The sequence below is a fragment of the Gallinula chloropus genome (genome assembly GCF_964237585.1).
Source record: "Gallinula chloropus genome assembly, chromosome: 10".
Classification (NCBI taxonomy): domain Eukaryota; kingdom Metazoa; phylum Chordata; class Aves; order Gruiformes; family Rallidae; genus Gallinula; species Gallinula chloropus.
The window spans coordinates 21,025,445-21,039,856 of NC_140095.1; the positions used below are offsets into that span (position 1 = coordinate 21,025,445).

A 14,412-nucleotide genomic window follows, 5' to 3' on the forward strand; every position below is an offset into this window, starting at 1 on the left:
CTCAGGATCAAGACAGGCTGGGGGATGAAGGAAATGAGAGCAGTCCTGCAGAGAAGAACTTGAGGGTACTTGTGGGTAGCAAACAGGACATGAGTAGGCAATGTACACTCAATGAAAGCCAACCGCCTCCTGGGCTGCATCACAGCAGGTCAAGGGAGTAATTCTCCCCCTCTACTCCACGCCGGTGAGCCCCCACTGTCCTGATTTCGGGTAGGAGAGAGTTAATTTCCCCAGGGAGTCAGCACAGGTGAGCCGAGCTGACAAAGGGTGTTTGCCACACCACGTGACATCATGCCGCCCATGAAAGGGGGTTGGGCGGGACGGGGTGTGGCCAGGCGGCTCTGGCTGGGTGCTGACAGAGCTTCTGCTGGGCGGGTGAGTCGGTAAGGAGCTTTGTGTTATCACTGTTTGTGTGTTCTGTCACGAGTCCTCTTGTTGTTAGCCTCTCCCTGTGCTAGGTCAGCAAACCGTCCTTATCCCACCCCGCGGGTGCTTTTATCCATCTTTCCAGCCTGGGGAGGGTTAAGGGAGCCCTGCATGGTGCTCAGCCGCTGGCAGGGGCTGAACCACAACATCCTCTTGCAGTAGTGCTTAAAGGGGGCTCATAAGAAAGATGAGGATGGATGTTTTAGTAGAGCCTGTTGTAATAGGACAAGGGGTCATGATTTTAAACTAAAAGAGGAGAGATTAAGACTAGACATAAGGAAGGCTTTCTTTTCTTTTTTTTCTCTGTGTGTGTGCGATGGTGGTGAAACACTAGAAGAGGTTGTCCAGAGAGCTGGTGGATGCCCCACACCTGGTAAAATTCAAGTTCAGGTTCGACAGTGCTCAGAGCAACCATCTCGTTGAAGATGCCTCTGCTCACCTGCAGATGCACTTTACAGGTCCCACCCAACCCAAAACATTCTATGATTCACTGATGCTATGATTCTATCAATCCATAATTGCATCATTCCCTCATTCGGTTGTTCTGTCTGTCATTCTAAGGAGCGACGCGGTGAGCAGGACTTGTCAGAGCCACTCTCTCAAAGGCGCGTATGGGTCCCCTGCTTCTGCGAGCTCTGCTGCCAGGGATGATCGCCAGCCCGGGACTGCAGCAGGGGCATTCAGCAGAGCAAGAGTGGGAAGCCGGCAGGGCGAAGGGCCGCTTTCCGACGCCAGACTGGTGCAGTTTGTGCCTATGGCTGCGAGTGTCGCTGTTGCCACACGATGGGCCGGCGGGCGGCGACAGCGGAAGCAACAGCAAGCAGCGGGCGAGCCGCGGGGATACAAGGTCCGAGCCGCGAGCAGCACGGTAGTAGCGAGCCGAGACGAACCGACTCAAGCGGGACTAGAGGGGTGAATGCGGCACGAGTAACACGCAGACCGGAGCGGGGGGCGGAGGGGAGAGAAGAGGAACGTGCTTTGCAATGGCGGAGGGAGGAGTGAACCTGGGCTGGCGGAGGCGAGCCCTGCTGTGGTGCGTGCTGGTGGCGGCGTGGGAGGCGGCGTGGGGGCAGCTGCGCTACTCGCTTCCCGAGGAGATGCCGAAGGGCTCGTTCGTGGGCGACGTGACCAAGGACCTGGGGCTCGACCTCACCGCGCTCCGACAACGCGGCGTCCGCATCTTGGATAACGGTAGGACGAAATATTTCGCTCTGCACGATCAGACGGGACATTTAGTGACGGCGGGGAGGATTGACAGAGAGCAGCTCTGCGAGAGTGTGCAGCAATGCGTGCTGCGCTGTGAGGTGATAGTGGAGGGGGAAATGCAGGTTCACGGCATCGAAGTGGAAGTCACGGACATTAACGACAACGCCCCCAGCTTCAAGGAGGCTCAGCTAGAGGAGACAATGAGCGAGACGACGGCGCCGGGGTCGCGGTTTCCCCTGGCCGAGGCCCGTGACCCGGACGTGGGAGCGAATTCGCTGCAGAGCTACGAGCTGAGCGGCGACGAGCACTTCTCGCTGGCCGTGCAGGCGGGTCCCGACGGGCGTCAGCGTCCTGAGCTGGTGCTGGCCAAGGCTCTGGACCGGGAGCAGGCGGCGTTTCACGAGCTGGTGCTGAGGGCGAGCGACGGCGGAGAGCCGGCACGGACGGGCACGGCGCGGATCCGCGTGGCCGTGCTGGACGCCAACGACAACGCGCCCGTGTTCAGCCAGGCGGAGTACACGGTGCGTGTGCCGGAGGACGTGCCCGTGGGCTCCACCCTCGTCACCCTCACGGCCACCGACGCCGACGAGGGCCTGAACGGGCACGTGAAATACTCTTGTAAGAAAATCTCAGAGAAAGCCTCGCAGATTTTCCAGCTGGACTCGGAGATGGGAACAATCACACTGACGCGTCCCCTGGACTTCGAGGAAGCAGCTCGGTACGAACTGGAGGTGCAGGCGCGGGACGGCGGCGGCCTTTTTGACACGGCGAAAGTGTCGATCACGGTAACAGACGTCAACGACAACGCGCCCGAAGTGACAGTCTCGTCGTCGCTGAGCGCGATCTCGGAGGACGCTCCGGCGGGGACGGTGGTGGCCCTGCTGCACGTGCAGGACCGCGACTCGGGTCCGAACGGCGAGGTGCGGTGCAGCATCGCGGAGCGGCTGCCGTTCCGCCTGGAGAAGAGCTTCGAGGACTACTACCGCGTGGTGACGGCGAGCGAGCTGGACCGGGAGGAGGTGTCGGAGTACAACGTGACGGTGCGGGCGGAGGACGGCGGGTCGCCGTCGCTGCGCAGCGGCGCGGTGCTGGCGCTGCGGGTGCTGGACGTGAACGACAACGCGCCGGTGTTCGCGGAGGCGCGCTACAGCGCCCGTGTGCCCGAGAACAACGCGGCGGGCGCGCTGGTGCTGACGGTGCGGGCGCGGGACGCGGACTGGGGGCAGAACGCGCGCGTGCGGTACCGGCTGTGGGAGGGGCGCGTGCGGGGCGCGCCGCTGTCGTCCTACGTGTCGGTGCAGGCGGAGACGGGCGCGCTGTACGCGCTGCGCTCCTTCGACTACGAGGAGGTGCGCGAGGTGGGGCTGTGGGTGCTGGCGGAGGACGGCGGCGCGCCGGCGCTGAGCAGCAACGTGTCGGTGCGGCTGGTGATCGTGGACGAGAACGACAACGAGCCGCAGGTGCTGTACCCGCCGGCGGCGCCGGGCGCGGGCTGGGCGGGCGTGGAGCTGGCGCCGCGCTCGGCCGAGCCCGGGGCGCTGGTGGCCAAGGTGGTGGCGGTGGACGCGGACGCGGGGCAGAACGCCTGGCTGTCGTACGAGCTGGCCAAGGCGACGGAGCCGGGGCTGTTCCGCGTGGGGCTGCACAGCGGCGAGGTGCGCACGGCGCGCTTCCCGCTGGCCCGCGACGCGGCGCGGCAGAGCCTGGTGGTGGTGGTGAAGGACCACGGGCGGCCGGCGCTGTCGGCCACGGCCACGCTGACGGTGGTGCTGGCCGAGAGCGTGGCCGAGCTGCTCTCGGAGCTGGGCAGCGCGGCGGCGGCGGCGGGCTCGCCGGGCGAGGCGGCCGGCAGCCTGACGCGCTGGCTGGTGCTGGCCGTGGCCGCCGTGTCGTGCCTCTTCCTCGCCTTCCTGCTGCTGCTGCTGGCGCTGCGCCTGCGGCGCTGGCGCCGCTCGCAGCTGCTGCCGCCGGCGGGCAGCGGCGCCTTGCGCGGCGTCCCGGCCTCGCACTTCGTGGGCATCGACGGCGTCCGCGCCTTCCTGCACTCCTACTCGCACGAGGTGTCGCTCACGGCCGACTCGCGCAAGAGCCAGCTCCGCTTGTCGGGCGCCAGCTGCTGCGACACCCTCCCGGCCCGCCCGCCGCCCGACGAGCCCGCGCCGCTGCTCGGGGAGGACCCCGCCGCCGTCCCGGTGAGTGTCTCCGGCCGCGCTCGCTCCGCGACGCCTCTTGCTGCTGCTCCTCGTCTGCCCTCACCCCTCTGCTCCTTTCCGCGGTGTCTGCTTGCTGTCGTTGATGCTTAACAAAAACAGCTGAACTGGTACTTAGCACAAAAGGCCAGAGTGGGGGCTTTGTGAAGAACAAAGTCGCTATCTGCCAATCAACCTAATCGCTTAATTACCCGTTAAGTGCAGCTTAAGCACTTGTGTGTGCCTACTCTAAGCGCGGCTATGTAGAATGTCCTGATCCCTTCCTTCCTGAGGTTTTAACTTCTTCCCAAGTAAGTTTTGGTTTAGCACTGGCCCTCTATCTGTACAGCCAACCCTGGGAGTTTCCTCCTCAACGTCATTACGGGAAATGTGGGAGGCGGCAGCTGTTGATCAGGTTCCTCCTTTCCTGCTGCATGGTGTTTCCCGTGAATGGCAGTTCTTGAGCACAGAGCTACCCTTTGCAGTTACGTTTGAGCGTGACGTGTCTGCCAAGTTGGCAATCTGCTGGTGTAGGATGACGGTGTCTTTGAGTTGATACTTTTAGCCCCTTTCTCGGGGCTGCACTTGGTTTGTGCCCTTGAGAACAAGTTACACTTCTTCAAAACAGTTTTGTGAAAACAATAGGGTCCCAGTGATCTCGTCCCTACGGGAGATCATGTTGACGAAAACGGTGTCCAAGTTTCCTTTCAGGTACCCTGATTTGTTTGGTTTGGTTATTAATCTTTCCTTTTAATCGCAGTGCTTAGAGTTCTTAGGACAGCCACACACATTTCAAATTGCGTGGTTTTCGGTCTTGGAAATTACGCTTTACAATGATTGACAGCTTGTGAATGTCACCTCCTGAATGTGTGCTGCGTTAAGTGTGTGTTTAATATACCGTGTTCTCTACTGGCTGGACGGAGTTTATCATACTTAGTTTTCTCTTAGTCTGGAATGTTCCCTTACATGTGCAACTGTGCAAGGAAATTCTGTTCTCTAGGTTTTCCTCTGTCGCTTTCTTGAAATTGTTTAGTTCCTATTTGACAGAATTCTATTCAAATCCTCTATATCAGCTCTCAGATGCTTGTAGAATTGGGCTACCTTGTAGCCCCAAAATGAAATAATCTTCAACAAAGGAATTTATCAATGCCGTTAAAGAATACTCAAAGTTTTACAGATAGGTTCGTATTACCTAGTGAACAATTCCTCTGAGATCCCACCAAGGTCTTTCCCACTGCTGGGCTTTGTTACTTAACCTTTGGATACGATACAAATGTAATTAATTAGTCTATAAGCATAGACATCGAAATAGAATACATTTAATTAGCATACAAATGCGAAATAATTTAAAACACAGTAGAGTTCATTGCAGCCTGTTTTTCGTTGGTCTAATTTCGGAATGCGAGTTAATCTGAGAGTATAAAATCTTTTACTCCCTAGTTTTCTTATAATCTGGAAACGTTTTTTCCTGACAAACAGCCCATTTAGTTCTGAAAGCACAGCTACGATATAGGCTCTCTAGGAAGCGGATTGTCTTGTTTCCTCTGTTACTGATCTTTTATCGTGGACTGAACAGGGAAAAGAATACAAAAAAGCCCCAAACCTCGTGCGCTGGGATAAGGATAGTTTACTGGGACAGCAGAGAGAGGGAGAGGTAACAGGAATTTATAGCAAAATATATGAAACTTGTGATACACCATGTAGTTTCCAAACTGCACAGCTCAGGGCCGTCAAGAAACCGGATCCTCCCCAAAACTGCAGGTCTTGGATCTGTGTGTTTCTCCCCCCAACAGCCCCCTTTATCCCGAGCATGGCATAATTGGTATGAAATACCCTCTTTGGCCAGCTTGGGTTACCTGTCTCGGCTGTGTCCCCTCCCAGCTTTCTGGGTGCCCCCCACCTTCTCGTTTGAAGGGCAGTATGAACAACCAGAAAGTCCCTGACTGCTTGGCAATAACTAAACCATCAGTGTGTTACCAGCACTGCTGTCATCCCAGCTCCAAAACACGACATTCCACGGACTGAGACATAACCTTCACATGAACTGAGCTTACAGTCGTTGAACCTCTCTGCTGTCATCCATCAGACACACACTTACATGCAATATGTATGCAGGAGGAAAATTATTCCCTCTCTGATGCAGCTTTGTTCTTAGCTGTGTCCATCTTGGGTCTGTGCTGTGACTCATGTACAAGGTGGAAGAGAAAATCCTAGAACAAGGGGACAACGCTGAACACAGCTATTTAGGTGGAGCTTCGATTTGTGAAGATGCATGAAAGTGTGTGTCTGGGTTGTGATAGACAGTTCACACGTATAGGAGGCAGTGAATTGATCCTGACATCAGGTTTCAGCCCAGTCTCACCCCCCACCCCCGTCCCTATATAAATATTCACATTCATGCCTTGACTTCATATAGACATGCTCGCATGATTGCTACCTCTTGACTCCAGAAACACCACAAGTTAAAAACAGCTTCTGGTTCTGATGGGCTAATAATTTGGTACCGCGAGTTGTGTATAGGTGCGGCTGGGGGAAAAGAAATTATCTTACACTGTGTAAATGGACAGAGCTAGCAGGAAAATCTGTTTTCTAATGACACCGTACTGAGAAGGGTAAGAGGTCTCCACACTGGCGTCTACAGAGACTCGGCGTTAGTGTATATGCGAAAGCTACTCCACGGGGTAGTGTGAAGAGTTTTCTAACCTTGTCTTCTCCGTAAGGGGCTGTGGTGATAGAGCTTTCCTTCAGGTCTTTGTAACCGCCGTCGGCATTTGCTAGAAAATATCCTTAAAGTTTGAGACCCGCTGCAATGCGGCGAGCATAGGAGATGAGGGAGTGGTTTATCAGAGGCATGGACAAAAGAAATTCCGGGTTGGGTTTACGGCACTCATATGATGATGCTGGCTTTTGTATGTCGAAAGAGATGGGATCCGTAGGTCTGCTGTGGTTTGCTCAGTGCCTAGGATTCCCGGCTTTGCTTGTCCATCAGTGATCACGGTTCAAAGTGGGAAAGCTGAGTGCTAGCTCAGGATCTCCCTGCTATCGGAAATTAAGCCCCTGTGTACGAGTAGTGCTTCAGCGTTCATCCCCTCTTGCCATTTCTCTCACGGTGGTGAGGAGATGGCGGAGACACGGCAGCACCTCACGCGAGAGACTGGTCAGATTACTATGGGGCAGAGACAGAGACACCTTGCCTTACATCCTCGGAGAAAAGGTGGAGGATTTGTCCTGCGGAAGACTTGCAACTGCAAGGAATTTAGACAGTGGGAATTCCTAGATTCACCGTTTCTGTTCTTGCTACTGACATCCGTATTTTGCGACCAGTGTGGGACTGCGATTTACTGGCGTCTGCCTCTCAGATGCTGCGGTTCTCAGACACAGACTCAGGGTGTCACTGTTGGCCAAGGCGGAGAAATGGCTCGACCGACGGCTCCTCCCCGGCGCCCGCGCAATGCCTCTCCCCGCAGAGCAGAAACAGCAGGACCTGCCCGATTCAGCTCGTCCTCCGACCGGCAACAGGGATTTCATACTTTAATTTCTTTCAGGTACCGATTTGGTTGCTCGGAAAGCCTAATTTAAAATCGTGGCCTGCAGAAATACGCTTCAGGAAAACAGAGAATGAAGGTCCGACCCGCGGCTCAGGGCTGCGCAGCAGCCGGGAGGATCGCGCTGTTGGCCGTGCTGCTGCCGCTGTGCTGCCGGGCGATACCGGAGCGGATCCGCTACGCCATCCCCGAGGAGCTGGGCAGAGGCTCGCTGGTGGGGCCGCTGGCGCGGGACCTGGGGCTGAGCCCGGCCGACCTGCCGGCACGCAAGCTGCGGATAGTGTCTGGTGACGAAAAGAAGTATTTCACTCTCGGGGAAGAGAATACAGATCTGCGGGTAAACGAGGCGATAGACCGAGAGGGCATCTGCGGGGCCGTATCTCCCTGTGTTCTCAGTTTGGAGGCAGTAGTGGAAAATCCTTTCAATATAGTTCGTGTCAGCGTTGCTATCCAGGACATCAATGACAACGCGCCGCAGTTTGACAGGGAATTTATTGTCATCGAAATTATCGAGTCCACTCCCCCAGGGACCAGGTTCCCCCTGAGCACAGGCAGAGACCCCGACATTGGGGAGAACTCATTGCAAAACTACCTAATTACCCCTAACCCGCTCTTCTCCCTTGTTGTGAGGGAGGGTCCTGACGGCACAAAGCAGCCGGAATTAGTTCTGGAGAAAAGCTTAGATCGAGAAAACCAGAAAAATCACCATTTGATACTGACAGCGGTGGATGGCGGGGATCCAGTCCGGTCTGGCACGGCACAGATTAAGATTACAGTGACTGACGCAAATGACAACCCGCCAGTGTTCACCAAAGAGATCTACAGGGTTCAACTGTTGGAAAACCTGCCAGAAGGCTCCTTAGCTTTTCAGGTGAAAGCTACTGACGCCGACGAAGGCACAAATGCAGAAATTACTTATTCTTTCAGTGACATCGCAAACAGTGCACGCCAGCTCTTCACTCTGGACTCCAGGACAGGGGACGTGAAGGTAACAGGTCCCTTAGATTATGAAGAAGGGAAATACTATGAAGCGAGTGTTGAAGGCAGGGACGGGGGAGGTATGAGTTCGCACGTCAAAGTACAAATAGATATTCTAGACATGAATGACAATGCGCCAACGCTTTCCCTCCTGCCTATCTTGAACCCAGTACCAGAAGATTCGGTCCCGACAACAGTGGTAGCTGTGGTCAGTGTCCGTGACAGAGACTCAGGGGATAACGGAGAAGTGAGCTGCGTCATCGACGGCGATTTGCCTTTCAGACTAGAACCATCATCGGAGAACACCTATAAACTTACAATAGCCAGGGCCCTGGACAGGGAAACGGTGGCCGCTTACAACATCACCATCACGGCGACGGACCGGGGCAGCCCGGCGCTGTGGAGCCGCGCGGCGCTGGTGCTGGAGGTGTCGGACGTGAACGACAACGCGCCGGTGTTCGAGGAGGCCGCCTACAGCGCCTACGTGTGGGAGAACAACGCGGCGGGCGCGCTGGTGCTGCGCGTGAGCGCGCGGGACGCGGACGCGGGCGCCAACGGGCGCGTGAGCTACTGGCTGGCGGGCGGCAGCGCGGGCGCGGCGCCGTACGTGTCGGTGGAGGCGCGGAGCGGCGCGGTGTACGCGCAGCGCTCCTTCGACTACGAGCAGTGCCGCGAGTTCGCGGTGGCGGTGCGGGCGCAGGACGGCGGGGCGCCGGCGCGCAGCTCCACGGCCACGGTGCGCGTCTTCGTGCTGGACCGCAACGACAACGCGCCGCGGGTGCTCTGGCCGGCGGCGGGCGCGGGAGCGGAGGGGGCGGGATCCGGCTCGTCGCCGTTCGAGGTGGTGCCGCGGTCGGCCGAGGCCGGGTACCTGGTGGCCAAGGTGGTGGCGGTGGACGCGGACGCGGGGCGCAACGCGTGGCTGTCGTACGAGCTGGTGCAGGCGGCGGAGCCGGCGCTGTTCCGCGTGGGGCTGCACAGCGGCGAGGTGCGCACGGCGCGGGCCGTGTCGGAGAGGGACGCGGCGAAGCAGCGGCTGGTGGCCGTGGTGAAGGACCACGGGCAGCCGGCGCTGTCGGCCACGGCCACGCTGCACGTGGTGCTGGCCGAGAGCTTGCAGGAGGCGCTGCCGGAGCTGAGCGAGCGGGCGGCGGGCGCCGACTCGCCGGCGGAGCTGCAGTTCTACCTGGTGCTGGCGCTGGCGCTGCTCTCCGCGCTCTTCCTGCTGAGCGTGGCGCTGGCCGTGCTGGCGCGGGTGCGCCGGGCCGGGCCGCCCGCCGTCCTGCGCTGCCTGGGCGCGCAGCGCTTCTCCGTGGCCGGCGCCGCCTTCCCGGCCGACTTCTGCGAGGGCACCTTGCCCTACTCCTACAACCTGTGCGTGGCGCCGGGCCGCGCCGGGCCCGAGCCCGCTTGGCTGCCGCCGCCGCCCAGCCTGCCGGCGGAGGAGCTGCTTCTCGTCGGGGAGCCCTGCGCGAAGACGAGCCCCAGCAGCAGCATCGTTGCCGGCGAGGGAGAGCCGCCTGCCGAGCCCGTCGCCTCTCAGGTCGGTAAACCCGCGCGGTCTTTTTCTCTGTGCCTTTGCGAGCCTCCCGCCGAGTGAGCTGGGGTGCGAATTCTTCCCTCGGTGGCGGGGTCGTTAGTAATTGTGAAGGTGGATCCTGTTGCATACAATGAGATCTGCTAACTGTCCATGGTCGGGAAAATTGGGTTGTCCCTCTGCGTTTGAGATTTTTCGTTTCTGTTCTCTTCTTCCCAAAGCACCTCGGCGAAAAGTTGATGAAAATGCGTTAGGTAACACTGTTTTGCTGTTGGTTTCCCAAAGAAACGTGTGTGTGATCCCATGAACTGGGAAGTTACAGATTGTTATTCCTCCTCTAGAAATTGGAGCACTAAAGAGACTCCTGTTTTCCAGGCATTATCTTCTTGTGCGGTTATTTCTCATTTTTATTTCCTCTTTTATTTTTTACCATTCCGGGTAGTCCTTTTTTTACAGAGGTTAACCTATACAATGTATTCTCATAAACAGCCACGTTTCTCTTCTTTTACTGATATTCCTTTTCCCGTTTCTCCCGGTGATGTACTCCTTATAACGCGAAGAGTTTGCGTTACGGTGTCTCTTTTGGGTTTTGATAAAAAGCGTGGGCCGTGTCTTTCCTCGCAGCAGACTTAGGGGAGAGGTTCTTGCTCTTCTGCTTGTGCTGCGTGGAATAAGCTCAGTGGATGCTCCACGAGGTGGAAAAAAAAACCCAAGACCATCAAATTAGTTTTTCTCATTTTCCCCTCCAAGCAGGCGTTTAGTGATGATATAGATGCATAAGGTTCCTTTCCGTGCTGAATGAGTTCCCTTACTCTTTCTGAACCTCCTTTCTTTTTTTCTCGGTGTTTCTCTGGTGCTCTGACTGCCGCGTGTGTCCGCGGATCAATGAGAGAAGGAACAGGCTCACACTGATCCGTTCATAGCAGGATGGATGCCTTTGGACTTCTTGGGAAAATGACGGTTGCAGGTTCAGGTTCTGCTGAGACATTCTGACTGCGAAGCTCGTGTTGTCTGAAACGTTATTAATGGTTAAGGCGGGTCTTTGCTGTGTACAATGAGATCCACTAAATCTCTAATCCGGGAAAGTTTGGTTTGCTTTATTTTCCTCACCAGATTTAGCAAGGGTTGTTATCTATTTAATGTGAAGAAGTGGCTTTACGGTGTTTGCTTTCTATGACTATCTATTATTATTATTTCTATTAAAGAGGTGATTCGGAGCAGCCCCCGGTATGGAGGTGCCAAGCAGCAAGTCGCGAGGGCACGGTGGTCCCTTAGCAGGACTCAAGAGGGGGTGTCTCTATTGCTGCCTTATGCTGCGAGTCGGGGATGGTGAAATTGGTGTGGCTGATGGAATTCCGAGATGAGGCTGTTCAGCCGGGCAGATTGGGAGAGGGCGATGTCATTCAAGCCCGCCCAGATCACTGCAATTCGGGGTGGGGTCTGTGCTTTTCGGGAGGTGGGAGAGAGGAGAAATATTATGCTGCACGAAATAATAGGAAGATACGATGTCGCCTTTCCAAAGGCGCCGAGCAGCGCGCGGTGGCTGCAGTGCCGGGAGGAGGCTGCGGGCGCCGCTGTTGACCGAGGAGGAGCGAGAGGAAGGCCGGAGCGCTGCAGGCAGCCCCGCCCGCTGCCGCCCGGCTCGCTCGCTCGCTCGCTGGCTGTGTCGGCTCGGCGGACGGGCGGTTTGCGAGCGTCTCCGCGGTCCGGAACCGTGTTGCACCGAGGCGGAGGGGCCAGGACCAGCATCGGGAGCGGATCGTCGTTCAGCGACGGTACGGCGGCGGCGATGTGCGCGGCAGGGAGTTGGTGGGGCCGGCGGGAGCGAGCCCTGCTGTGGTGCGTGCTGGTGGCGGCGTGGGAGGCGGCGTGGGGGCAGCTGCGCTACTCGCTTCCCGAGGAGATGCCGAAGGGCTCGTTCGTGGGCGACGTGGCCAAGGACCTGGGGATCGACCTCACCGCGCTCCAACAACGCGGCGTCCGCATCTTAGATAACGGTAGGACGCAGTATTTCGCTCTACACGGTCAGACGGGACATTTAGTGACGGCGGGGAGGATTGACAGAGAGCAGCTGTGCCGGCTGGCGGAGAAATGCGTGCTGCGCTGTGAGGTGATAGTGGAGGGGGAAATGCAGGTTCACGGCATCGAAGTGGAAATCACGGACATTAACGACAACGCCCCCAGCTTCCGAGAGGCAGATAAAGAACTGAGACTTAGCGAGACGACGGCGCCGGGGTCGCGGTTTCCCCTGGCCGAGGCTCACGACCCGGACGTGGGAGCGAACTCGCTGCAGAGCTACGAGCTGAGCGGCGACGAGCACTTCTCGCTGGCCGTGCAGGCGGGTCCCGGCGGGCGTCAGCGTCCCGAGCTGGTGCTGGCCAAGGCGCTGGACCGGGAGCAGGCGGCGTTTCACGAGCTGGTGCTGAGGGCGAGCGACGGCGGAGAGCCGGCACGGACGGGCACGGCGCGGATCCGCGTGGCCGTGCTGGACGCCAACGACAACGCGCCCGTGTTCAGCCAGGCGGAGTACACGGTGCGTGTGCCGGAGGACGTGCCCGTGGGCTCCACCCTCGTCACCCTCACGGCCACCGACCCCGACGAGGGCCTGAACGGGCACGTCAAATACTCGTTTAAGAGACTGTCAGATACTACATCAGAGGTTTTCCAGCTGGACTCGGAGACGGGTGCGGTGACGCTGATCGGTGCCCTGGACTTCGAGGAAGGCGACTCCTACGAAATGGAGGTGCAGGCGCGGGACGGTGGGACACTTTCCGACACGGCGAAAGTGTCGATCACGGTGACAGACGTCAACGACAACGCGCCCGAAGTGACAGTCTCGTCGTCGCTGAGCGCGATCTCGGAGGACGCTCCGGCGGGGACGGTGGTGGCCCTGCTGCACGTGCAGGACCGCGACTCGGGTCCGAACGGCGAGGTGCGGTGCAGCATCGCGGAGCGGCTGCCGTTCCGCCTGGAGAAGAGCTTCGAGGACTACTACCGCGTGGTGACGGCGAGCGAGCTGGACCGGGAGGAGGTGTCGGAGTACAACGTGACGGTGCGGGCGGAGGACGGCGGGTCGCCGTCGCTGCGCAGCGGCGCGGTGCTGGCGCTGCGGGTGCTGGACGTGAACGACAACGCGCCGGTGTTCGCGGAGGCGCGCTACAGCGCCCGTGTGCCCGAGAACAACGCGGCGGGCGCGCTGGTGCTGACGGTGCGGGCGCGGGACGCGGACTGGGGGCAGAACGCGCGCGTGCGGTACCGGCTGTGGGAGGGGCGCGTGCGGGGCGCGCCGCTGTCGTCCTACGTGTCGGTGCAGGCGGAGACGGGCGCGCTGTACGCGCTGCGCTCCTTCGACTACGAGGAGGTGCGCGAGGTGGGGCTGTGGGTGCTGGCGGAGGACGGCGGCGCGCCGGCGCTGAGCAGCAACGTGTCGGTGCGGCTGGTGATCGTGGACGAGAACGACAACGCGCCGCAGGTGCTGTACCCGCCGGCGGCGCCGGGCGCGGGCTGGGCGGGCGTGGAGCTGGCGCCGCGCTCGGCCGAGCCCGGGGCGCTGGTGGCCAAGGTGGTGGCGGTGGACGCGGACGCGGGGCAGAACGCCTGGCTGTCGTACGAGCTGGCCAAGGCGACGGAGCCGGGGCTGTTCCGCGTGGGGCTGCACAGCGGCGAGGTGCGCACGGCGCGCTTCCCGCTGGCCCGCGACGCGGCGCGGCAGAGCCTGGTGGTGGTGGTGAAGGACCACGGGCGGCCGGCGCTGTCGGCCACGGCCACGCTGACGGTGGTGCTGGCCGAGAGCGTGGCCGAGCTGCTCTCGGAGCTGGGCAGCGCGGCGGCGGCGGCGGGCTCGCCGGGCGAGGCGGCCGGCAGCCTGACGCGCTGGCTGGTGCTGGCCGTGGCCGCCGTGTCGTGCCTCTTCCTCGCCTTCCTGCTGCTGCTGCTGGCGCTGCGCCTGCGGCGCTGGCGCCGCTCGCAGCTGCTGCCGCCGGCGGGCAGCGGCGCCTTGCGCGGCGTCCCGGCCTCGCACTTCGTGGGCATCGACGGCGTCCGCGCCTTCCTGCACTCCTACTCGCACGAGGTGTCGCTCACGGCCGACTCGCGCAAGAGCCAGCTCCGCTTGTCGGGCGCCAGCTGCTGCGACACCCTCCCGGCCCGCCCGCCGCCCGACGAGCCCGCGCCGCTGCTCGGGGAGGACCCCGCCGCCGTCCCGGTGAGTGTCTCCGCCCGCGCTCGCTCCGCGACGCCTCTTGCTGCTGCTGCTCCTCTGCCCTCACCCCTCTGCCCCTTTCGCTGCGAGGAGAGGGAAGCTTCGTAGGTGCAGGCTGGGCGCTTCGAGCCGCGGAGGAGAGACATGAGGAGGGGGTGTTTGATTGAGCGGGAGAGTCCGGGCACTGGGCGGGAGGTGCTTCTGAAGGTCCCCGCAGAGACGCTCTGCTCCTGTCCCTGCTGGGTGTCCAGCGGTCGCGTCGTGCAACGCGAGTCACTTCTTCCCCCCGAGGTCTGGCTCGAAGATGTGTTCTTGCTGCTGGGCTGGGAG

The 14,412-nt window shown here is 59.8% G+C and overlaps 1 protein-coding gene across 1 annotated transcript; it reads left to right on the forward strand.

The window, feature by feature from the left end:
• Nucleotides 1–1,409: 1,409 nt before the first annotated feature.
• LOC311195507 (uncharacterized protein) lies at nucleotides 1,410–14,190 on the forward strand (the record flags this gene model as incomplete). The annotated part of the gene is given in 5 exon segments (XM_084268910.1): nucleotides 1,410–3,824; nucleotides 7,416–9,940; nucleotides 11,256–11,545; nucleotides 11,548–11,629; nucleotides 11,631–14,190. Coding segments are annotated over 5 exon segments (7,872 nt in total).
• Nucleotides 14,191–14,412: the final 222 nt, after the last annotated feature.